The sequence below is a fragment of the Mytilus edulis genome, chromosome 6, assembly GCF_963676685.1.
Source record: "Mytilus edulis chromosome 6, xbMytEdul2.2, whole genome shotgun sequence".
In the NCBI taxonomy this organism is placed as follows: Eukaryota; Metazoa; Mollusca; class Bivalvia; order Mytilida; family Mytilidae; genus Mytilus; species Mytilus edulis.
Window position 1 is genome coordinate 51,816,037 of NC_092349.1, and position 26,591 is coordinate 51,842,627.

Sequence of the window (26,591 nt, forward strand, 5' to 3'; positions counted from 1 at the left end):
TGAAATCTAACAACTTGCATTATTTAACAAATATTTACTTGCACATGTTCTTAATGGTTAAATACCAATACACTTACTTGTGATGGTTGCAATAAAAGTTATTATAATTTTGATACCATATAATCAATTTTTCTTATGTACAATATTCTTCCTTCTAACTGGGCACATTTGCTTTATCAAGTCTTTAGTCACCAAATCCTATTTTTTTACACTTCATATATTTCAATTATTTTGCTTTTTCTTCCTTTTTGTTTCTGCATAATTCATGCAATGACAGCACCTTTCCAATTACTATTTATGTGTTGCGTCTTAATATCAAATGTAACACTTTAAAGTGACTGGAAAGGGTAAACAAATCATCAGAAATGTAGAAGACATCTGGAAACAGCACCAGATAATTTGATATTGCAGCTTATAAAAGGGAACTCAGATTTGGATAGTTCCACTTTAAGGTAAAAAATTTTAATCTCTTGTGAAATGAAATAAAAAATATGTTATCATTGTAGTTAGTTGATAAAGATATCATTATGCGAGTATTTCTGAATTGGCTGTGTTATTGGTCCTTGGTCAGCTGTATTGGCTTTGTCTTCGCCTAAGGCCAACACAGCAAGCCTCAAACCAATAACAATACAAATACAAAAATACTGGCATCTTCAACAAATAAAAACAGCATGGTAAACAAAATTTGTTAAGCTGAATACTATAATTTCTTCTTTTCAGTACATATTTTAGATGGATTATAAGAGAATTGGTAATGGAGGCCTTGCATGGTTTTTTTCTTTAAGGTAACAGATTTAAGGTTACTTTAATATCAATGTAACACTTTAAAGTGACTGGAAAGGGTAAACAAATCATCAGAAATGTAGAAGACATCTGGAAACAGCACCAGATAATTTGATATTGCAGCTTATAAAAGGGAACTCAGATTTGGATAGTTCCACTTTAAGGTAAAAAATTTTAATCTCTTGTGAAATGAAATAAAAAATATGTTATCATTGTAGTTAGTTGATAAAGATATCATTATGCGAGTATTTCTGAATTGGCTGTGTTATTGGTCCTTGGTCAGCTGTATTGGCTTTGTCTTCGCCTAAGGCCAACACAGCAAGCCTCAAACCAATAACAATACAAATACAAAAAATACTGGCATCTTCAACAAACAAAAGCATGATAAACAAAATTTATTTAACTAAAAACTATAATTTCTTCTTTTCAATACATATTTTAGATGGATTATAAGAGAATTGGTAATGGAGGCCTTGCATGGTTTTTTTCTTTAAGGTAACAGATTTCAAATATTATGTGTCATTCTTTTTGTATTATACATAAATGGCAAACACTTGTGCAACAAAATCATGAACATTTAGCACAATAAATGGAATTGTATTGTATATATATGTGTGCCGAATTGTATAAAAAAAATCTGTACAATACATATTGTAGGTTCTTTTGTGTATCTCTGTGACTTCCATAGAGAACAGGCATGGGAGAGGTGGGTTACTGCAATGCATAATGGAGTCTCTCAGTTTAAACCAGAACTACTCAAGATGTTCAGAGACATTGCAGCATCAACAACAGAAGATGAATATGTTAGAGCAAAAGAGTTCCTACAGGTAAAACATTGCATATGTAGATAGTCAAATGCATTACTATAGATATAAGAAGATGTGGTATGAGTGCCAATGAGACAACTTCCAATCAAGTCATAATAAGCAGAAGTAAACCATTATAGGTCAAAGTATAGTCTTCAACACAGAGCCTTGATGCAGACTGACCACAAGTTATAAAGGGCCTAAAAAAATGACTAGTGTTAACCCATTCAAACAGGAAAACTAACAGTCAAATGTATATATAAACAGAGAAATGAGAAACACATAGTACAAGAACAGGAGTGAAAATTTATAGTCATACTAAAGTTTAGTAATATTACATGTAAACTCAACAATAATCAAAGCTAGTATATATTAAAAATAGAGAGAAGAGATATAACTTTTAATAAGTTAACTTAAAATAACCAAAAAGCATTACAAATTGTATCAACAGGTCAATTTAACACAGAAATATGATTTGAGAGTACTCTAGTTAAAACTATACCTGATTGTTTTTTTAATAACCTAAAAATATTTTAATGTTTATACAGACTGTGACAAGAAAAGTTTGATTTCCTGATAATGATTCATTTTCCACACAACATGGGCAATTAAAATGTGGAAGAGTTCTAAATGTTTAACTGCACCTAGTACAAAATGTTATATGTCTGTGGGACACAGTAATAAATGTAATGTCACAATCACTGAACATATAAATGTAATGGTTATATGTTTTGGTTAATGGTATTTTGTATTCATTTCAACTTGAAACTTAGTACAGATATTCATTATTACATAAATTAATATATATATATACGCCTACTAGGTTATTTTTTGCAAGATTTCGCTGATCCTTTAACAGGGTCCATTGTACTATTAACAAATATTATTATGACTTCTGTAAGCTACTGAAGATATTAATTTGACATCTTTTTAGTACATCTAGGTTATGTATGTTTTATTCTTGTTTAATAGGCCAGTGTTATCTGGAAAGAGAATGACCGGTTAAGTAACTGGTTTGAGAGAACCTGGCTAAGCAAGTACAAGGTATTTAACTTCTAATTATTTCTTTTTCTTGTATGTTATCAACAACATTCAATTATACTATTGCACTGTGGTGAAAATTATTCAGGCTCTAGTATACAGTTCTGGAAGTTATTAACATAGTTACTTGCATAAGAATGGTTTTGATGAAATAATCATAATGTGTAGTGCATGGTAGAATTGTAGTTGGTCATTTAATGACTAGTAGGTCAAAGGTACAAATTTAATTAAAAAGTAATCTAATTTCAGCGCTGGGTAAAAAGTTTTCGTGAAGGAATATTTAATATATTGGTAAACACAAACAATGGTGTGGAGCGTCAGAACAAAGCCTTGAAGTATGACTATTTAGATATGAAGAAGTCAAAGTCATTAAGCCAGCTGCTAGGAACACTTGTAAAGAAGTTCTTTCCAGATTCATACACCACGTGAGTATTATGTAAAACATACACACATTGATTAGGAAGTGCAGGAAATAAATATACAAAAATGTTATTGTTCACTTTTTTATTTCGTGTTTACTTTACTCCTTGATATTTAAACCACAAGGCATCTAGAATATGTTTGATTTTCATTAGCCCAATTAACTATTTAATTACAAAATCTCATATAGTTCAAATGTATTTTTTACTGACAATCAAGATGATTCACTATTCCATATTTCAGATACATTTAATAGATAGTAAGTGACTTTTTGGTAATCAATTAAAATATGGTGATGGACACATATAAGTAATTTTATATATTACAATGTATAACTCAATATTAGTGTTGCAACATATTCACTTGTTTTTCCTCTCATCCTTTAATTTCGTGGTTCACCTTTACCCACAAAATCCACAAAATTTGGTAAATAACAAAATAATAAGGAATAAACAGTATCTTAAAATGTTGGTTAGATCTTTGTTGACCTTCATTTTGTTGCATTGCTTTGATCTGTACAATTTATAAACAGTTGTATATCATCATTTCATCATAACAGTCATCATATAATAGCTCTTCCATTACAGGACCTCAGCTCTTTTATATGCTTATTTATGCAATTTATTTTTTTACAACAGTATAGCTTTGTCAAATTTTGTGGTTATATATTTCCATTAACATATCACATTTGTCAGCATTTTTGGGGATATTTTTTCAAATGTCACCAAAATTTTAAACTGCAGTTTTGTTAAAGCAATAACTTCAGATTTATATTTCAGTAGTATATATATGTTATTAAATTATGATTTTTTTCTCTGGTACTAATAAGTAATATGATCAATACATTTCAAGGAAATTCAATGACAATTGAAGAGATGGATGTACAAAACTGTATGTTTTATGGATCAAATAGCTAATTCTATTTGAAACCATATGTTTTTAACATATCATGTATTTGTTATATGTTTAATGTAAAGATGAAAAAAAAATATATAAATTATTTATGTGTAAAGAAACAAGTTATAGTAAATAAGCAATTTTAAGTTGAAAAACTTCAGCATATATTGAAAAGATAAATATTTATCTAATTAACATTTTCCAGGTACTACAGGTATGTTTAGTTTTAAAGTCAGTGTGAGGTTAATGTAATAAAATTCCAAATCATCACATACTGTTTTGTTTTGTAATTTTTATTCTAAATATATGTGGTACACCTATTATGCAAAGCTTACTGATGAGTCCCACTGCATATGATCACATTTTAAACAGTGTGAGCAGGACGAAACTCGTAAGGTCAAACAGATGCTAAATTTATTTATTGTATTTTTGGTATCGTACTGATATTCTATTAAGTTCTGTTTATATCATACATTAAATAAAAATTTTGATAGATTATATCTACTTTTATTTTTACTTTAATCCTTTAAATTTCAGTTTGGCCTTAGGAGTATAGGCAAGATAAAAAAAAACAAAAACCTACAGGCGAGTTGTATTGCAAATTATCACATTTCATACAGTGTAAATGGGTTAAAACTTGCAAGGTTAAATGTATCGATTGCATTTTCAGCATTATGGTTATTGTTTTTGCTGATATTCTGAAGTAGTTGTACTATTATCTTGCATTCAATTAAATGAATCACATCAGTCAATGTTTCTCCTCTGCAATGTCATTCATTTTTATTGTTTAGTGACTTATGAAGTATCTGCACTACTGTTTCAATGTAAAACAGTGTACATTAGCCAACCAGACAACACAAAAAAGGGACATAGATACCAAAGATAATCTGTCTCTGCCTAAGTAATTATTAACATTATACCATTAATGGACAAGAAAAGTCGGTTTCCACACTTGTACTTTGTATTGAAATTTAATTCACATGAGAGGTAAACATTTGAGATAACATCTATTTTCTACATATATATATATATATATATATATATGACTTGAAGTCACCATTTGTTTTCATACAACTAAATAGAATACATATGCTTTTTTGATAGGTATTTGAGTTTGAATTTTATGTCATCAGAAAAGGCTCGAAGTTATGGGGAAAACATTCCAGATTTTTTGAAGAACAGGCCAAGAAACCTAATCGAGCACTGTTTTCCTAGATGGGAGGATTCAGCAAACATTTCAAATGAAGACATTGATGATTTAGGTGAAGGTCAATTTCTTGTTAAAAGTCAAAACGATTCTTCCTGTGTGTACCTACTTCAATTTTTGCAAACTAACACTGGACTACCCCACTGTGATTGCCTTGATTGGAATAATAGTCATCTAATATGCAAGCACTTCATGGCAGTTTTCCGAAAAACTGAACAGTGGGGATGGATGGCTCTTCCAGTAAGATACAGAGAACATCCATTGCTCAACCTTGACTTACAACATTTTGAAATGATTGATGTCCCCATGTTGGATAATATTGATGAATATGGGCCAGATTATGTTGTTCAACATAGTTCACCTGCAGCTGACCTTCCAATGCCATCTACAGCTAGTTTGAAGAAACAGCGTTCAAAGATTGTAAGTCTGTGTCAGGTGATGAGGGAATGGATTTTCCATTGTTCGAATAATGGTACACTGGATCATGTTGAAAAAGAGCTCACATCTCTAACACTGATGGTAAGAAATGCAACACCTAGAGATGGCAATTTTATCATCGATAATAACCGCATGACCAACATTGCTACCAAAAAGCATGACAATAGAAAACAGCGAGTAGCCAGCAAAAATCTGCAAGCAAAGAAAAGAGTGAAACCATTACCGGTAGCCAGAAGGAAAAGAAAGGGAAGTGGTCGTGTTGGTAGCACTGCTGAAAAGATTCGAAGGCTACATACCAACAAAGGAGTTGAGCAGTTGCAGTCAACAAATCAAGGTATTCAAAATAGCTTTCTCTTTTTTTCGAGCCTGTGAGACATAGTTATCCTAGAGTCTATCTTGAAATTTTTAGGGACATCAATAACTTTATCAAACCTCCATGGAATTTTATTAAATTTAAACAGAAGTTTTATTGTCGAGTCTGCAACTTTTGTTGCAGAAAGCTTGACATAGGGATAGTGATCCGGTGGTGGCGGCGGCAGCAGCAGCAGCGGCGGTGTTAGCTCACTTCTTAAAAGCTTTATATTTTAGAAGGTGGAAGACCTGGATGCTTCATACTTTGTATATAGATGCCTCATGTTACAAAGTTTCCGTCAGTCACATGTCCAATGTACTTGACCTCATTTCAATGGTTCAGTGACCACTTGAAAAAAAAGTTCAGATTTTTTGTAATGTTGAATTCTCTCTTATTATAAGTAATAGGATAACTATATTTGGTATGTGAGTACCTTGCAAGGTCCTCATGCCCGTCAGACAGTTTTCACTTGACCTCGACCTCATTTCATGGCTCAGTGAACAAGGTTAAGTTTTGGTGGTCAAGTCCATATCTCAGATACTATAAGCAATAGGGCTAGTATATTCGGTGTATGGAAGGACTGTAAGGTGTACATGTCCAACTGGCAGGTGTCATCTGACCTTGACCTCATTTTCAGGGTTCAGTGGTTATAGTTAAGTTTTTGTGTTTTGGTCTGTTTTTCTAATACTTTATGCAATAGGTCTACTATATTTGTTGTATGGAATGATTGTAAGGTGAACATGTCTAGCGTACAGATGTCATCTGACCTTGACCTCATTTTCATGGTTCAGTGGTCAAAGTTAAGTTTTTCAGTTTTGGTCTTTTTATCTGATACTATATGCCATAGGTCAACTATATTTAGTGTATGGAAATATTTTATGATTTATATATATTAGTCGCGCAGGTTTTATTTGACCTTGACCTCATTTTCACGGTTCATTGCTCAGTGTTAAGTTTTAGTGTTTTGGTCTATTTTTCTTAAACTATAAGTATTAGGTCAACTATATTTGTTTTATGGAAGCATTGTTAGCTGTACATGTCAGCCTGGCATGGTTCATCTGACGTTGACCTCATTTTCATGGTTCATTGGTCTTTGTTTAGTTATCTTGGTTAATGTAATGTTTATGTGACAGTTGTAATAAAGCTTTATACTTAGGACTATCAACATAATATCAATGATTAGTAAAGAAGGCGAGACATTTCAGTGTGTGTACTCTTGTTTATTAACAAACTACAGTATCCAGGACAAAACTTTAAAAATATTAATTTAAGCCAACATTACACTTTTACACTGACAGCAGCAATCACCAAGACACATATAAGTCTTATAAGCAGGAAAATGTGCTCTTCTGAAAGGGTCTAGATAGATGTAAGTCACAGTCCAACTTTTCTTGAAAATGCTATTGTTTATTTGCTTGTACTTAATAATTAAAGGTTAATGTAAGTACATGAATTAAGAAATCAAATATGTTGAATTGGCAATAATTTTTAGGCAGTTAAGCTGCCTTATGCGAGCACCCTAGATTTGTGTTCTACCCAATAAATGCTGAAATATGACGCCATTGTTATTATCTAGCTGGATGTTGTGTTATTCATAACTAATTGGACAGTTTTTTCATACTTTTAATTCTTGATTAAAAAAAATATGATCAGAAAAACCTTAAATGATCGTCGATTTATCTAAAAGTTTTGAAGTTGCACATAGGAAGTAGGGCACATTAGGAATCTTTATGTAGTTTATTATCCCCTGAGATTTTGGCTAAGCTGTCAAAGAACAAATGTATGAAATGTTTAATCGCCGAATTTTTTTAAAGACAAGTAGTTTAGATTTCCCAAATGGCAAAAGTCGTAGGAATATTGTTTGTCGTCAATACATAGTTAACTACGTCAGTAGTCTTAAAATAAGTTCCACTGTTCATGCTGTTGGCGGCAATTTTAAATTATAATAAGACGAAATTTTTGTATCTTTTCAATTTGGAGGCAGGGGTTCAATTAGCGGTTGTCCAAGGTCTTTGAACTTCCACTTTTACAGTCGGACTTTCGACTTGGTTAAATACAATGATGATGAAGAAGAGCAGAATATAATGGTGCAACAGTGCCAGTGTTCTGAAGATCCATAGGTATTCATAGGAAACTCAAAATTACTTTTTGACAAATTTTAGGGTCAAAATCCAATACAATGTGAGTCTTTGTGACAGCTGGGAACAGTATATCTAACAATATATATGGTCCTGGTGACAGTATAAATTTTCTTTATCAGTAATAAATGTTGGTAAAGCAAGTTAGATGCTTTTAAAGTGTAAACATATTACTAAATGAGTATTTTTTTTCTCAATTTTGATGGGTCAGTTAAAATAGCTGAAAGTTTCTTATTTTACACATATAGTGCAACTAGATTCAATGATACCTGAATGTAAGCAAATTATATGTATGTGGAGTCCTTTGGGGCACTCTACCCCCTCCTGTTTGATAACTTTGAAACGGATGAGATCCCCACCTCTCAACCATATACATTCATGTATGGTATCAAATGAAATATAGGTGAAGTCCCTAGGGTCACCCACCACTTCCTGCTTCAGAAACAGTCGAGATCCTCACCCCTCAACCATATTTATTCATGTATGGGACAATATAACCAATCAAATGAAATACAGGGGGAGTCCCTTGGGTCACCCCACCACTCCTGTTTGGGAACTTTGAAACAGTCGAGATCCCCACCCCTAAACCATATATATTCATGTATGGGACAATATAATAAATCAAATGAAATATAGGGGGAGTCCCTGTGGGTCATCCCACCCCTCCTGTTTGAGAACTTGGAAATGGTCGAGATCCCCACCCCTAAACCATATATATTCATGTATGGGACAATATAAGAAATCATATGAAATATAGGTGGAGTTAGTGCGGCCACTCCACCCCTTCCTGTTTGAGAATTTGAAAACGGTTGAGATCCCCTTCATAAACCATATATATTCATGTATTGGACAATATTACAAATCAAATGAATTATAGGGGGAGTCCCTAGGGTCACTGCACCCTCATGTTTGAGAACTTGGAAACAGTCGAGATCCTCCTGACCTCCTGACCACGTAACCATATTTACTCATGTATGGGACTAAATAACAAATCAAATAAAATATAGGGGAAGTCCCTGCGGTCACCCCACCCCTCCTGTTGTTTGAGAACTTGGAAACAGTCGAGATCCTAACCTTAAATTAAACCATATATTTTCATGTATGGGACAAAAGAACAAATCAAATGAAATATAGGGAGAGTCCTAAGGGTCACCCTACCCAATCCTGTTTGATAACTTGGAAACAGATGAGATCCCCACCCCTCAACCATATATATTCATGTATTAGACAATATAACAAATCAAATGAAATAGAGGGGAAGTCACTGGGGTCCCCCACCCCTAAACCATATATATTCATGTATGGGACAATATAAAAAAATCAAATGAAAAAAAGGGGTAGTCCCTAGGGTCACTCACACCCTCTTGTGTGTGTTTTGAGAACTTTGAGATACCAACTCCTAAACCATATTCATTCCTGTTTGTCATTTCAAAAAAATTGAATGACATACAAGGTCAATCTCATAGGCGTCACATATGCATATCACTTTGCTAGACCTAACACCTGTCATTTTATTCCAAACTTAGACATCATGGACTTGGGTTGAAGGTGGGAGTCATTTACATTTACTATGGACAGGTCAGTCAGACCTCACTATTGAGGCCATAAAAAAGAATAGCTTTGTTTGCCCAAACGCTACCTACCCTGAAAAAAGCTGCCTACTCAAATTCTTTTATTGTCCTGATTTGAAGAAGTTTTTTTTTAATCAGATAGGCATGAAGACTAATAAACACCCGATACTTCAATTTCTCTTTTTGAAAAAAAAAAAAAGAAAATGCCTACCTACCTACCCACTGTCTCAACCTTTGGGTAGGGTTTGGCCAAACCAAATTTTTTTTAATTGTGGCCTGATCCCTGTAGTAGTAAACATTTCTCTGATTTGTGTCTCATAACTGTTGTACTGTAGAACACAAACTCAGTTTTTTTTCCAGGGAAGCAAGTCCATTCATACTTTTACAAGCTCGTACTAAAGTCAACTTGAAATACTAACAGTCAACTAATACGAACAATTACGATCAACTAGAAGAACTGCAATCATTGCGAATTTGTACCACTGCTGACTCGAGACTCATGACCATGAAAAAAAAATATACTTGATGTATATACGTTGCTATTGAAAACCTTGATAAAATATTTGCCTAAATGATTAATTCATTAAACATTGCCACAGTTTTCATAATTATGTTTGCCTTGGTTTTTGGTTAACTGCCTACAGTGCTTACAGCGCTTTGATTGCGACAGTTGTAACTTGTGAAGTCATTTTTGATTGGTAAACATTTAAAGTTGATTCCTTAATTATATCATGACCATTTGTTGGTTCTAATAGTATTCTAGTATTTACTATATGTTTCAAAAATGGGTTTACAAAAGGACAAAAATCTGTTGAATAACGAACCCCTAGTTTGAAGTTACCACTATTGTTTGGTTTGGTAAAATACATGAAATAGATTGAAACACTGGAATCAATTAAAGTTATCTATAAGGTGGTTACCTCAATTAAAAGTTATCCCTGTGTAACATGCATTTATGAATGGAACATTCCTTAATCATTTACTGCTTAAATATGATACACTGATTTGTTTCAAAGACTTAATTGATTGGTTTTATTTGTAGATGATCATGATTCTGAAATACAGTTGAATCAGGAAACAGTGGAGAATATTTGTCAGACAGAAGATTTGTCTCAAAGTAATTATTTGGCATACTGGTACTTGCAATTGTATTATAATGCACTAAGTTTATTATACTTACTGTAAATGCAGAAGTTATTGCATTGTTTTTATAAATGCCAAAAATGCGACTGAATTATAACCATCACAATAATTTAAATTCTCATTTAAAAAAGAATTATAGGAATTAAACAGGATTTGTTTTAATATCCCAAAAATTAAAATCACGTTCTACTCTAAAATGACAAAATCCCAAAAATAAATGCATGCAACAGTTTCTGAATTTACATTATATTAGAATTTGGTACTTTTAAGGTATCAAGGCATCTTAATATAAATTGAGCAACTCAAACATTACGAAACTTAATGACACTATGATGTCTTTGAAAATTAGAACAGAAAGCAACACTGTTTCTTTATTACAAAATAAGGAGTTGTGGTATGATTGAGACAACTATCAAATCAAGTTTAAATGGAGTGAACTTTCAAAAATGAGAAAAACTAATATGATATAGGCGGCTAAAATAGGCCCCAAAATAATAATATGAAACAACTCAGTTGTGAAAATTAACAGCCTAATTACATGAATTAATAACAAAACAATTTACTGAAAAAAAAATATGATAAAAAAACATAAACCAACAACAACCACTGAAGTTCAGTGGTTGTTGTTGGTTTATGTGACTGAACTACAACCTCCTGACTTAAGATTTAATTTCAAATACATAACTGTATTATTCTTGATGATTTTAATACAATGTTAATGCATCTTTTAGGGAGGAAAGGGTTGCAAGTTTCATTTGACGATCCAATTGAAAAAGTTAGGCTGTTCCCAAAATCAAGTATATGTAAGTACTGCTGATTTTCTGTTTACACTTTATGGAACAAGCTGACATGAAATAATACTGAATGTTTTAGTTTGTTTTTGTGACAGTTTTTAGAGCCCGGTTGACCATGATCATCTGAACTGCCACTTGATATTTGTTTTTTCTTATCAAGTCATGCTTTCAGCAATATCAATTGCAAACATTTTTTGTTGGTACATGTATTCCCCACTTTAAAAAAGGGGGGGAATATTGTTTTACCTCTGTCTGTCCATACATCCATCTGTCCGTCAGTCTGTCCGTCCATCAGTCCTTCCGTCCCATGAATATTTAGTCACATTTTTTTCAGGAACTACTTGACAATGATTTCTGAAATTTGGTTTGAGGGTTAATATTAGTCAGCTATACTGTGTGATGTGTTTTCAGATTCATCACTCAATAACTTCCTGTTTACCCAAATATTCTGGCGGGGGTATCATCAGTGTGCTGTTGCTCACAGTTTTACTTGTTTAATTATCTTTGCTTAATTATATACTTTACAAATACTGACATTGCTTCGATATATAATATATACTATTCATGGTGTTGTAACACTTGGCTGAATAGCTTTCATTTTATATTTTAACTTGGTTTATAATCTTTTTTACATTGTTTCAATTTATTACTCTTTGGCTTGCAGTGGAATCATGAACAAATTTATATGCATAAAAACAAACTATATAGATCACATTTATACTCTTTTTTTTACATTACAACATGAAAATTTTCAGTAAATCCAAGCAAAAGGAATATTCCGCTTAATGTGGGCGGCTACATGATTAACCAACAGAGTTTGGATGATTTAGATAGTGAGTTGCCAGATGAGGTATGTTAATATATACAATGTATTCATCATCATTTTCTTAGAATGTCACTTAATCTAGTTGAAATTACTCTCCTTTTGTTGTTGTCATAAAATGATTGTTCATAAATCACATAATTTTTAAAAGTTAAATATTAAAGACATATGACAATAGCTAAACTCATCATAGATACCAGGAATGAAATTTTGTATTTACGCAAGACACACGTTTTGCTATTAAAGACTCATCAGTGACGCTCCAATAAAAAAAAAGTTAAAAGGCCAAATAAAGTACCATTAAAAGTCCCTGCAAAATTACTATTTATTTTTTTCAGGTGATGAATGCATACATTTCTTCAAAAACTAGACAATGCAAGGTTGGTGAATAATTGATTTTAATGTGTTTTAATACTTAGCTTGCCTTCACAGCCATATTTGAAAGAGATCATTTTAGAACTTGAACAGTTAAAAATATTTGCTAGGGATTTTTTTTTAAGAGTTAGCAGATACTAGTATTAGCACTTTGAATCCACAAATTTTAAAATGTGGTAGAGTGGGGCGCTTATATTCGCCGGGGACACAATTTCGTCGTTTTATGATTTTGAGGTGTAAAAACTTCAAAGCATGGCTGAAATGGAAGAAATATTCCAGTAAAATATATTTTTATAACAAATATGATTATTTTTTAAACTGAGACAAAATTTCAGCACTTACTGCAAAAGACCGAAAAACGGACTACAATTTTCGGCCAATCTCCTTATTGAAAAACATGATTTCAAAGAAGTATTTCTTAGTAATTCTTTTGACTGATTGCCCTAACTTTCAGTTCTTTACACCTTTAAAATGTCTGCTATTCATTTATAATGAAATTGATTTGATGAATATTGTTTAAAGCTGCAGTTATTCGATTTTAAATAGACGTGTAAATACGGCGAATGTGTGTCCCCCTTTGACAAAACAGCAGGAAATTTCAAACACCCTTTAATCTAACTTTTCAGATGATTTTTTTTCAAATGCACACGTTTTCAAGCTAAGAATATTTTGCTTTTGAAGTTATCTTCATATAGAAATATCAGTATACTTCAAAAATAAAAAGACATGAACATAAACTGCAGAAAACATGGAAAGATATGGCGAAAATGAGCGCCCCACTCAATTTCATTTGCAAAGCTGGATAAGTTTTCATTTTGTTTCTTTTCAAATTTCTGAGTTTAGAAATGTTATTTGTAGAATAGAAGTGTAGCATTCATACCATGTGCCACCATAACATCGATTTTCTTAGAAGATATTGATTCAAATGATCCATTTCCCTCACATGGATACCTTCAACAGGTAATTTTAATTTAAACATTTTAGTGTCTTGCAGTGATATCACTAGTGACCTATCTGCACTTAAATGCACCATTTGTAACCTGTATTCAGAAATAAATCAACATAATTATGAAAAGCTTGAATAAGTTTACTTTTTTTAAAATATTAATAACTTTGTTAAGCAACATGGAATTACAAAGAACATGGACAGAAGCTTTTGAATTTTTGAATGTCACAGACTGTCAAACAAGTTTTATTCCATAGTCAAAATTCAAACAGTAGCCACTATCAATAACTTTCAGTTTAAAGGGCACACAATTATATCAATGTCCATCAATTTCATCTGTATGAATTTTTTTTCATTTAATTTTTTAAGGTGAATCTAGACTATTATGAAGTTTTGATTGGTGCTATATGTGAGAGCGAAAGCCATTGGTGTCTTATGGTATGTGCTATTTATCAAATATCAGATTCAGCTTAAATTGTAATCCTTTTTAGTTTGAAAGATATTTTCTGAAACCCATCATGCTTTATTGAATTTTCAGTATGGAGCTTAATTATCATCAGATGTAAATCAATACTTTATTTGCTATCAAATCAGTTTATTCATTGCTGATGAAGTGAGATAGACACAAGTGACATAAAAGAAATTTGCCTGTGAATAATTAGCAAGTTTAATAGTTCCAAAGCAGCAGATTATAATGCCTCATAATTCTAAGCATGTCAAGAGAATCTAAAACCAGTAATAAACTAATTAAATATAACAGAAATGACAAATGTCATACTTACTATTAAAAAGGAAAAGAATTAAGTGTCCCTCTCTTTTTAACCTCTTTCAATATTAAAACTATTTTATTTGGTAGGTGATATTTCCTCAGAGAAGACATATAATATATATGAACCCGCTTGGAGAATCGAAAAAAAGACAAGAGGAGTATTTGCAGAATTGGTTGTATGCATAGTTTTAATGCTATTATTATATTGATAAACATTTAATATGCATATTTAATAAGAGAAAAAATGAATTTTGTATTATTCATCTCTATTCTATTTATATAATTTAACAAACAAGTCTCTATGATAAGGACAAAATGATCAGCAAGAAAAGGTTTCTATCACCTTTTAGCCTCCTGTTGTGTTGAAGATCACACTTGAAGTGGTTGACTCCCTTACTTTTAGACGGGTAGAATAAACATTTACCTGGTTGTCTTCGAATCACAATCATTCATCAATGGTATTTGCATTAAGTTTATTTATATACTCCTTGCGACGTAATAATATCGTTTAGTTTGTAACACAATATATATTTCTTTTAATGTCTTAGACCCCTCCAGCAAACAAAAAGAAGTTAACAGTTGTAAATCGATCTTTTTGTAGTCATAATTGTACAAGATATATATTTTATGTGTTTCACATGTTTCACTATGTTTAAGATTAATATATTTTATGTGTTTCACATGTTTCACTATGTTTAAGATTAATATATTTTATGTGTTTCACATGTTTCACTATGTTTAAGATTATTTCTGGCAGTAAGAAACAACAGAGGAATTGGCCAAATTCCTTTTGAAGGCTGGTCAATTGGGACCAAGGCACACCGGAAACAGATGGATTCAAATTCTTGTGGAGTTTTTACCCTAAAGGTAAACTTTCTCAAAGTCTTGGGTATTAAAAATAAATAGCACCACAAAATTTCAAATGTATACTATGACTTCAAGGCATATTTTTTTTCGGCATCTTTGAATTATTTGCTTTGTTGATAACAAACTTTACTAAACTCAACAATCAGAATGTAATAAAATTTGACAAAAAGAAGATTGTCAGATGAAATGTGGGAGTGTTTTGTATATATTTGAAGAAATCACAGATGTCCGTTGACATGGGAGAAATGTACATCATCTTATGCTTTGAAAATCGTTAATGAACTCACGAATAGCCAATGAAAATGCAGTACTATTGTCTTGTGATGCTGGATAAGCAATCAAATTAACACAGATTATTGTAATCACTTTTGTGTATCGCACTCCATGCAGTGTGATACAAGAAATATCTGTTCATGCAAGAAATAGATAACAGGCCACAACAAAAAGAGAATACATGATAATAGATTTAAGAAGAACACAAAGATCATTAATTGGCATAATTGCACATTTGTATAAATGACAGAAGATATATTTAGAATAGAATAAGAGATTTTTATTCCTTTTTTTTTTTTAAGTTTGCAGAATTGATACTTGATGATGATGAGAACTTCAAGTTTGATTCAACCATCAGAGGAATAAGGGCATTACGCCATGTAATTGGGCAGTTTCTTGTGGAAAACAGTGGTAAGCTTTTTAATTTGTTGCAAACCCTTTATTTTTAGCTCACCTGGCCCAAAGGACCAAGTGAGCTTTTCCCATCACTTGGCGTCCGGCGTCCGTCGTCGTCGTCGTCCGTCGTCCGTCGTCGTTAACTTTTACAAGAATCTTCTCTGAAACTACTGGGCCAAATTAAACCAAACTTGGCCACAATCATCATTGGGGTATCTAGTTTTAAAAATGTGTGGCGTGATCCGGCCAACCAACCAAGATGGCCGCCATGGCTAAAAATAGAACATAGGGGTAAAATGCAGTTTTTGGCTTATAACTCAAAAACCAAAGCATTTAGAGCAAATCTGACATGATGTTATATTGTTTATCAGGTCAAGATCTATCTGCCCTCAAATTTTCAGATGAATCCGACAACCTGTTGTTGGGTTGCTGCCCCTGAACTGGTAATTTTAGGGAATTTTTGCTGTTTTTGGCTATTATCTTGAATATTATTATAGATAGAGATAAACTGTAAACAGCAATAATGTTTAGCAAAGTAAGATTTACAAATAAGTCAACATGACCAAAATGGTCAGTTGACCCCTTTAGGAGTTATTGACCTTTATAGTCAATTTTTAACCATTTTTCGTAAATCTTAGTAATCTTTTACAAAAATCTTCTCCTCTGAAACTACTGGGCCAAATTAATCCAAACTTGGCCACAATCATCTTTGGGATATCTAGTTTAAAAAATGTGTGGCGTGACCCGGCCAACCAACTAAGATGGCCGCCATGGCTAAAAATAGAACATAGGGGTAAAATGCAGTTTTTGGCTTATAACTCAAAAACCAAAGCATTTAGAGCAAATCTGACAGCGGTAAAAGTGTTTATCAGGTGAAGATCTATCTGTCCTGAAATTTTCAGATGAATCGGACAACCTGTTGTTGGGTTGCTGCCCCTGAATTGGTAATTTTAAGGAAATTTTGCTGTTTTTGGTTATTATCTTGAATATTATTATAGATAGAGATAAACTGTAAACAGCAATAATGTTCAGCAAAGTAAGATTTACAAATAAGTCAGCATGACCAAAATGGTCAGTTGACCCCTGAAGGAGTTATTGCCCTTTACAGTCAATTTTTAACCATTTTTTCGTAAATCTTAGTAATCTTTTACAAAAATCTTCTTCTCTGAAACTACTGGGCCTAATTACACTAAACTTGGCCACAATCATCATTGGGGTAACTTGTTTAAAAAATGTGTGGCGTGACCTGGCCAATCAACCAAAATGGCTGCCACGGCTAATAATAGAACATAGGGGTAAAATGCAGTTTTTGGCTTATAACTCAAAAACCGAAGCATTAAGAGAAAATCTGACGGAGTTTAATTGTTTATCAGGTCAAGATCTATCCGTCCTGATGTTTTCACATGGATCGGACAACCCGTTGTTAGGTTACTGTCCTGAATTGGTTATTTTAAGGAAATTTTGCCATTCTTTGTTATTATCTTGAATATTATTATAGAGAACTGTATACAGCAATAACGTTCAGCAAAACTGTATACAGCAATAACGTTCAGCAAAATAAGATCTACAAATAAGTTTCCATGACCAAAATAGTCAATTGACCCCTTAAGGAGTTATTGCCCTTTATAGTTAATTTTTAACATTTTTCATAAATTTTTGTAAATTTTTAGAAAATATTTTCCACTGTAATTACTGGGCCAAGTTCATTATAGATAGAGATAATTGTAGCAACAAGAATGTTCAGTAAAGTAAGATCTACAAACACATCACTATCACCAAAACACAATTATGTCATGAATTTATCCGTGTCCATTGTTTAATATGCACAAGACCAAGGTGAGCGACACAGGCTCTTTAGAGCCTCTAGTTATATTTCCTGAGAAGCAGTTACTTCCAAGTGTTTCCTAAAATAGTTGTAAAAATATAAAAATGAAACAATTGAAAAATACTTTACATGATAAAGAGTTTGAGGCCATCTGTTATCCTTTTTTGCTTTTTATGCCTCACCTGGAGGCATTGTGTTTTTAGGTCTATGCATCCGTTCATCTGTTTTGGTGCTCATAATAAGCTTGGATTTTGAATTAAGACAATAATTTGGCCCTAAAAAAAATTCTTATAAAAACTTATTAAATGCCTTTCCTTTTTGTGGCAAATGTTCAATCTGATTGTAAACTTAATATCTTTTTATTGCGAACCCTATAATAGTTTTCCATAGATTCACCTGCAAGTTACCTGTCGATTTAAACTTTTGGCAGTTCTATTGTCCCATCTAACAAATACAACAGGTATTGTTCTCTGTGTAGTTTATTCACTGGGACCTTTAAATTTCTTCCAAGAGAAATATATCACTCATTGATTAATTTACCTGAACAATAAATTGAACTGTCAATGATGAAAAAATACTTATACCAATACTAAGTAAGGACTCACAAAACTGCATGTGGTGTTGTATTTATTCAATACCAATAACTCATTTTTAATGTGTTTAATATTAATACTGATTCAAAAATTAAAAGTTGATTTCTGATCAAATATTCAATATTTTTGTGTGTTTGATAAATAAAAATTTGAATATTATTATTTTTAAATTAACTAGGTCTTCATAAACATAAGTCTATAAATAAACAACAACAAAAACATGCAAATTCATTTGAAAATACTAAAAAATGTGTCTGAAATAAACTTTTTATTATTAAACCAGATTTTGTATTGAACAGATTGAAAATATATTAATGATATATTGAATAAATACAATATTGCATACAGTTTATGTGAGTTTATAGAAGTATTTCAATAAAAAAGAAGATAATTTTTTGGTCAGGTAAATTAATCAATGAGTGATAAATTTCTCTTAGAAGAAATTTAAAGGTCCCATCAAATAAACTACACAGAGAACAATACCTGTTGTATTTGTAAGATGGGACAATAGAACTTAAAAAAAGTTTAAATAGACCGGTAACTTGCAGGTGAATCTATGGAAAACTATCATAGGGTTTGCAATAATACTCATGTTTTTGCTAAAGTATACTTTATCTATATATTGAAGAGAGCAATGAGCAAGCTTCTGAAGAGTCTGATATTTCTACTGTTTATGAAGTTTATGAAGTTTCATCAGACAACCAAAGTTGCTGTAGCAAAACATCTGTCAATGATGGTGTAGAGCCATTGGTAATTATATGATATTCAAATGATAGAACTACTCTTGAACAGAAAATTCTAAACATAAATACATTACTTCAAAACAAGAATACACAAATTATCTGATTTTACTCAGTGAGATGTTTTATGTGTTTACATTATCTAGATCTAAAAAAAGATATGATAATAAAATCAAACCATTTTTTGCAGTCACACAGATGTTAAGGGTTTACTTTAAAAATAAAGATAACATTTACTGGAACAAACATACAAAATTATTAGAATTATTTTCAGTACAAATGTAGTATGAAAATCATTATGGGCTATACAACATTTTATATATATTATAATTACCTAGGTTCAGAAGGCAAAGATTCCAAAGCTTAGAAAACCAAGGATTAAAAAAACGGTAAATTTATTTAGGTTTTTATAATTTTTAAGGACAATTTATTGGTTATTATTCATTGCCTGTTTGTAGCAATTAAAGTATAAAAATTCTCAATATTAATCTTTTTACAGTAATGAATGCTAGCCAATATTACATACTAAAAAATATCCAAAGCTATGTTTATAAAAATTTGTTAAACTTCTTTCTAAAATTTACAGGTTGGTGTTGCAAGTTCAGAAAAGATGTCATTAAGTTCTAATTGGTTGTATAATGCAGTATTTGCAAACGTAAGTCAACTTCTTTATCTGATCGAGAACTGCCTCTGTAATCATTTCATTTTGCTTTGTGATGGATCTTACTTTCCCTGTGAAATTTTATTATCACTTTCACTCCGAAACAATTTAGCATTCGCATGTGGAATAGAGAATGGAAACTGGGAATGTGTCAAAGAAAAACAACAACCCAACTAAAGACAACTGCAAAATGGAAATGAACCAAAATTGAAAAAAACAAGAGACTTACAAAGGTTAGAGTTTCTGACTTGTGGTATTGTTTGAAAGAGGAAACTGTAGTACAGAGCTAATACAACATTATCCTGAGATACATTATTTTTATTATACAGACCAATAAAAAACATTGATATGGGAAAAAGCATTGTTAACACTCTCATGTGTACAATGTTTGCCAGATTTTAACAAATTTATATCTAAGTTGAAGCTATGTCTCTGAACAATTGCAAAAATCAGTGTGTATCAAATATTTTTATAAAAGTTATTCCCCTTAGGAATATTGACTATATTGGAAAATCGCATTGTATTTGCTCTAAAGTCTTCATTTCTCTAAGATATTGGTAAAAGTTTTAAAGAACAACAAAAAATAGTTTTTTTGGTTATTTTAAGATATTGCACTTGGATATTTCAAATACAAGCAAGTAGAACTCTGTTTTATTATTTATTCAATATTAATACTTACAGACCAAAATCACTCAACGAATAACAAGTGGTATGTGTGGAATTATGGATGACCTGCCAATGACCATTCAAAAAGGCACTGCATCAGTTAATGGCAAAAATTTAGCATCATTGGTAAATATGTTTTCAAGGATAGAAACCAATTCAACAAATATTGTTTAATTATACCTGCACATCATGACACGACATGTGTTTTGTAATATCTACATACTGCTGAACACATAAGTGTCCTGTTCTCCTAAATCCTAATCAAATTGCAATGAAATCTTTACCACCTCATTCAATTAACTTAATGATGCAATTTAATGGCTTAGGGTTCAATTTTCAGGCCAGAACAACCTGTTATACCACTGTCCCATGTTAGGGGGAGGGTTGGGATCCTGCTTACATGTTTAAACCCGCCACATTATTTATGAATGTGCCTGTCCCAAGTCAGGAGCCTGTAATTCAGTGGTTGTCGTTTGTTGATGTGTTACATATTTGTTTTTCGTTCATTTTTTAATGCAAAAGAGGCCGTTTGTTTTTCATTCATTTTTTAATGCAAAAGAGGCCGTTAGTTTTCTCGATTGAATTGTTTTACATTGTCAAATCAGGGCCTTTTATAGCTGACTATGTGGTATTGGCTAAGCTCATTGTTGAAGGCTGTACGGTGACCTATATAGCTATATTTGTTAAGGTCTGTGTCATTTTGGTCTCTTGTGGATAGTTGTCTCATTGGCAATCATACCACATCATCTTTTTTATATAGACTCTAAATTTGTATCTAATGGACAAGTATGCAGTATTTAAATGTAGGAGCAAAGACTGGCTTATGTGCATGTTCACATCAAATTCATTTGCTCTTAACTTGGTTGATGATAATCAGCTATTTGTCACCTTTCTCCAAATCACATACAGTAAAGACATGTAAATTTGTGAATAATTTATAGAAAAGAATACACACAAAAACTTAGTATCAGGAATATAGTTAAACATTTTTTTAATGGATACTAATGAATATAAAATGGTGGATGTTGTACTGAAATTTATAAATAATTTTTAGTATTAGTAAAGTTGAAAAGTGGAAACCATTTCACGGATTTTGTTTTACAGTTTGAAGATCATGTGAAAGAAAAACTGAAGAGTGTATTGGAAATCACAGATGGATGTACACGGTAAACTTTAAATTTAGGAACTGTGGAAGCAGGATTGTCATTGGTTTATGTCTGTCTTATTTGTATTTTTAAATTATTGCTTTGTACATAGATCAGGAACTGAAACTCATAGGCCATATTATTATTGAAGAGGAAAGTTGTCATTAGCAAATGTATTTATTATCCAGGTGTTCATTTTTGTCAAAATTAGATAAATTTGGTCGAAATATTTTTTATTTAGATTTATATCCAATTTGCCTTTCTGACAGCCTTTCAAAGAGGCATTATATTTATTATTAATTGGATTTTGCCTACAGTTGTTGTGTGTATAAGGTGAAAAAAAAAGTTGTTGTGTGTATAAGGTGAAAAAAAAACATGTTCAAAGAGTTTTATATTTTGTTTTGAATGATATCACCAACACAATATTATATTTATCTTAATAGTTTCAATATAAAAGAATCATACCGTAAGAAAGTTGTATTATTTCAGTTATTACAGCCCTCACTGGCGTCACATTAGATGGATAAAAGAAATCCCTTTGAATATGCAGATGGAAATGAGAAAAAGCATAGCTGGCCATTGTGAGCGAAAAAACTTTTTCGGCGATATTGTAACTATCAAAATCATTAAACTGTAAATTCAGAAATTATTCCGACGTTTTTATTATTGCAAAAAATGTGACTAGATTATAATTGCAATAATTTAAACTTGCATCTTGAATTTTTTCATATGAGTTTTTTCAATATTGCAAAAACTGAAATTATATTTTAGTCTAAAATGACAAAATCACAATAATAAATGCACACAATAATTTCTGAATTTACAGTATGCTTTAAAAAATTAATAAGATAGTATATATACTGTATTCTGATAAACCGCTGTAAATACAATGGTACACAGAAAAACATAGACATTATGCAATATTACAAAGGTACATATGTTGAGGAAATAAACAATACAATAGAAATACATAAATATGTTTACATGTTAAAAAAATTGCAGTGTATATTAAATGGAAGACATTGAAATATGACAGAGGAGGGAGAATGTTAATTGAGAGAATCAACTTCATCGTTTATAACTCTAATAAAATTGCACAAAAAAGTTAAGTGGTGTGAAAATGGAAGTGTTTGTAAAACAATACTTTATACATTTCATTCAAATAGATTTGATCTACAACCCTATTTAAAGTGCAAATAGAATTCTCAACACTGACAGTGGACACTGAATCAGATTTACCAGCCCATATGAGTATTGAATGGTGTAGCATTTAAGTACCATGTAATATAAAAAAATAATGTATTCTTAATACCAACTTCTCAGTTTGAGATACAATTTATATACAATACTTGATGAATAAGCAAACTTATATTTTGGCTTTACACCAGGTCTTGTTTTTTACTGTAAATGCCTGTGTTCAATAGTTGTGGTTCGTTCATGTCTGTCTTATTTTTTTTCATATATTGTTTTGTTATAAATTAGTTAGTTTTCTCAATTGAATTGTTCCCCAAGTTTGCTTCTGTCTCCATGCATGCAAAATAAATTTATTGTTAATTATGAATCTACATGTAGTTTTGTAACGTATAGTCTGAATATTTGCAATGACTAGACTAATTTGAATGTTGAAAATTTATTTATTATATCCAAAATTTACAGGGATCGAAAGAACTTAATGCACTTGTTCTCTCTACCTTTGGAACATGGAAGCAGAAATTTAAATTGTAAGTACATTTTAAATTATTATTATGCACTGAAAATGAAAGCATGATGCTATAAATATAACTAGTTATTGTTTATTAATTCCTTGTGTGACTCATTGATATGGGTATTAAACTTTGATGTATGACCACTGATATTCTTATAGGTTTCATAACGAGTGAGAATTGGATATCGCTTTATATCAACTCCGCTCAAGTAGGATATAGGGACAAATAGTTCATGTTAAAAATATATTCATACACTAAAAAAAATAGAAAATCATACTCTAAATGTATTCAAATAATGTTGAAGTGCTTTCCTGTAGTAACCTTCTTGGTATATGTTGTTAAAAAAAGTTCCTACAAGTTTTATTAAGAAAAATGTGTGATTGCAAAAATAAGTTATATAGTTATATATTTTTCCCTTTTATTCATAATGTGTTGTCCTCTTTATATATACTATATAAATCTATATAATTGTGTTTGTTTTACGAACAATATTTGTTTTAGAGGAATTTTAGACTTTTAGTGCTTTAATTAAGCTGATCCATAATAGTTGCATACCTATTTAACTGAAGTGTTGCCATAATTCAGCCCTGACATGAGCTTAAACACTGACAAATCAAAACATTCTTTATGATTTCATTTAGGAGAGTGGGTTGTGGACATGGATATTTCCTGACTGTAAAAGATATAGAAAATGGTGAATTGTTGGAAAGAATAGAAAGTTTGTATGTAATTTATACTTGTCTTCCATAATAACATTTTGGATACCAGATTGGCAGTTTGATAATTAATGTCTAGTCAGTACTTGTTATTATCCTAAATAGTTAACTAGCAAGCGTTCATTGCAAGTTATTTATTATAAATGCATACCCAATAAAATGTTTTTTATTTTTTTTAAACTGATAGAACAAACTAAATGCTCTTCCATAAAAAAAAAGTACACAGAAAAAATGGGAGGCACTCTATGAGTGGTTACTCCAAGTATGAAGGTGCTTTCCCTTGGTACCATGTTTTTTTAATTGAAACAAATTTCAATATTTTACTTCAAACTTCAAATAAGTATTTACATGTCAACAACGAATCCTTTTGGACAAAGCCAACAGTGAAATTTGATGAAATATTGAGACTATAAACTAGTAACAGCTTCATGCAATATCAGGATTATAGAATAGTTACTTTTTTTTTTATAAAAATAGAAAATGGAAAAATATTTAAAAACATGTAATGTTAAATTTTATTTTGTTTCATCTTTTACAGAATGTCACAGAATTTAAATCACGGATACGATTACTTTATGGATGTCGTTTTTGTCGAAGCCGAGATTTTAGTTGTATCCCATTTAAGAGGAATAACAATAACTGAGGCAGATAAACTTCTTTATCCAGTTAAAAAACATAATGAACAAGTTTGATGTTTTCTAATTATCGTATATTAAGAGCCTGACTATCATCTTACAAAAGCATGACTGGGTGTTAGATATAAATAATATATATTTACGTGTGATATATATTATATATGTAGGTGTGATATATATTATATATGGAGGTGTGATATATATTATATTTGTAGGTGTGATAGATACAATAGAAGAATTATTACAAAGATATGATGTCTGTACGTATTATAAAGTTGATTGTGTATGACTAGGATGTCACAAATACCAGACTAGGGTGTTACAAGGGCATGACTGAGGTGTTAGATGTAGACCTTATATATGTAGGTGTGATAGATACAATAGAACAATTATTACAAAGATATGATGTCTGTATGTATTATAAAGTTGATTGTGTATGACTAGGATGTCACAAATGCTAGACTAGGATGTTACAAGGGCATGACTGGGGTTTTAGATGAAAAATTATAAATGAAGTTGTGATAGATACAATAGAACAATTATTACAAAGATATGATGTCTGTATGTATTGTATAGTTGATTGTGTATGACTAGGATATCCCAAATGCCTGACTAGGGTGCTATGAGGGCATGATTGGGGTGTTAGATGAAAAATTATAAATGAATTTGTGATAGATACAATAGAACAATTATTACAAAGATATGATGTCTGTATGTATTGTATAGTTGATTGTGTATGACTAGGATATCCCAAATGCCTGACTAGGGTGCTATGAGGGCATGACATGGGTGTTAGATAGGACATTATATAAAGGTGTGATAGATACAATAGAGCATTTATTACGAAGATATGATGTGTTAGATGTAGACCTTATATATGTAGGTGTGATATATACAATAGAACAATTATTACAAAGATATGATGTCTGTATGTATTATAAAGTTGATTGTGTATGACTAGGATGTCACAAATGGCTGACTAGGGTGTTACAAGGGCATGACTGGGGTGTTAGATGAAGACATTATAAATGAAGGTGTGATTGATACAATAGAACAATTATTACAAAGATATCATGTCTGTACGTATTATAAAGTTGATTGTGTATGACTAGGATATCACAAATGCCAGACTAGGGTGTTACAAGGGCATGACTGGGGTGTTAGATGAAGACATTATAAATGAAGGTGTGATAGATACAATAGAACAATTATTACAAAGATATGATGTGTTAGATGTAGACCTTATATATGTAGGTGTGATAGATACAATAGAACAATTATTACAAAGATATGATGTCTGTATGTATTATAAAGTTGATTGTGTACGACTAGGATGTCACAAATGCCTGAATAGGGTGTTACAAGGGCATGACTGGGGTGTTTGATGAAGACATTATAAATGAAGGTGTGATAGATACAATAGAACAATTATAACAAAGATATGATGTCTGTATGTATTATATAGTTGATTGTGTATGACTGGGATGTCCCAAATGCCTGACTAGGGTGCTATGAGGGCATGACTGGGGTGTTAGATGAAGACATTATAAATGAAGGTGTGATAGATACAATAGAACAATTATAACAAAGATATGATGACTGTATGTATTATATAGTTGATTGTGTATGATTAGGATGTCACAAATGCCTGACTAGGGTGTTACAAGGGCATGACTGGGGTGTTGGATGAAGACACTATAAATGAAGGTGTGATAGATACAATAGAACAATTATTACAAAGATATGATGTCTGTATGTATTGTATAGTTGATTGTGTATGACTAGGATATCCCAAATGCCTGACTAGGGTGCTATGAGGGCATGATTGGGGTGTTAGATGTAGACCTTCTACATGTAGGTGTGAT

At 31.4% G+C, this 26,591-nt stretch overlaps 1 protein-coding gene across 1 annotated transcript in view; it reads left to right on the plus strand.

The window, feature by feature from the left end:
- LOC139526471 (uncharacterized) overlaps positions 1-24,783 on the plus strand; it is a 40,282-nt gene extending 15,499 nt beyond the window's left edge. Inside the window, exons 9-28 of the mRNA XM_071321620.1 lie at positions 1,441-1,610; positions 2,562-2,633; positions 2,880-3,055; positions 4,153-4,161; positions 5,052-5,926; positions 10,696-10,770; positions 11,528-11,599; positions 12,346-12,440; positions 13,647-13,748; positions 14,104-14,172; positions 15,946-16,054; positions 19,086-19,207; positions 19,536-19,586; positions 19,784-19,852; positions 20,540-20,650; positions 21,629-21,690; positions 22,159-22,279; positions 23,326-23,390; positions 24,017-24,097; positions 24,630-24,783. Of these exons, the coding sequence (XP_071177721.1) occupies positions 1,441-1,610; positions 2,562-2,633; positions 2,880-3,055; positions 4,153-4,161; positions 5,052-5,926; positions 10,696-10,770; positions 11,528-11,599; positions 12,346-12,440; positions 13,647-13,748; positions 14,104-14,172; positions 15,946-16,054; positions 19,086-19,207; positions 19,536-19,586; positions 19,784-19,852; positions 20,540-20,650; positions 21,629-21,690; positions 22,159-22,279; positions 23,326-23,390; positions 24,017-24,097; positions 24,630-24,783 (2,660 nt within the window). The remainder of the gene's footprint in view (positions 1-1,440; positions 1,611-2,561; positions 2,634-2,879; positions 3,056-4,152; positions 4,162-5,051; positions 5,927-10,695; positions 10,771-11,527; positions 11,600-12,345; positions 12,441-13,646; positions 13,749-14,103; positions 14,173-15,945; positions 16,055-19,085; positions 19,208-19,535; positions 19,587-19,783; positions 19,853-20,539; positions 20,651-21,628; positions 21,691-22,158; positions 22,280-23,325; positions 23,391-24,016; positions 24,098-24,629) is intronic.
- Positions 24,784-26,591: the final 1,808 nt, after the last annotated feature.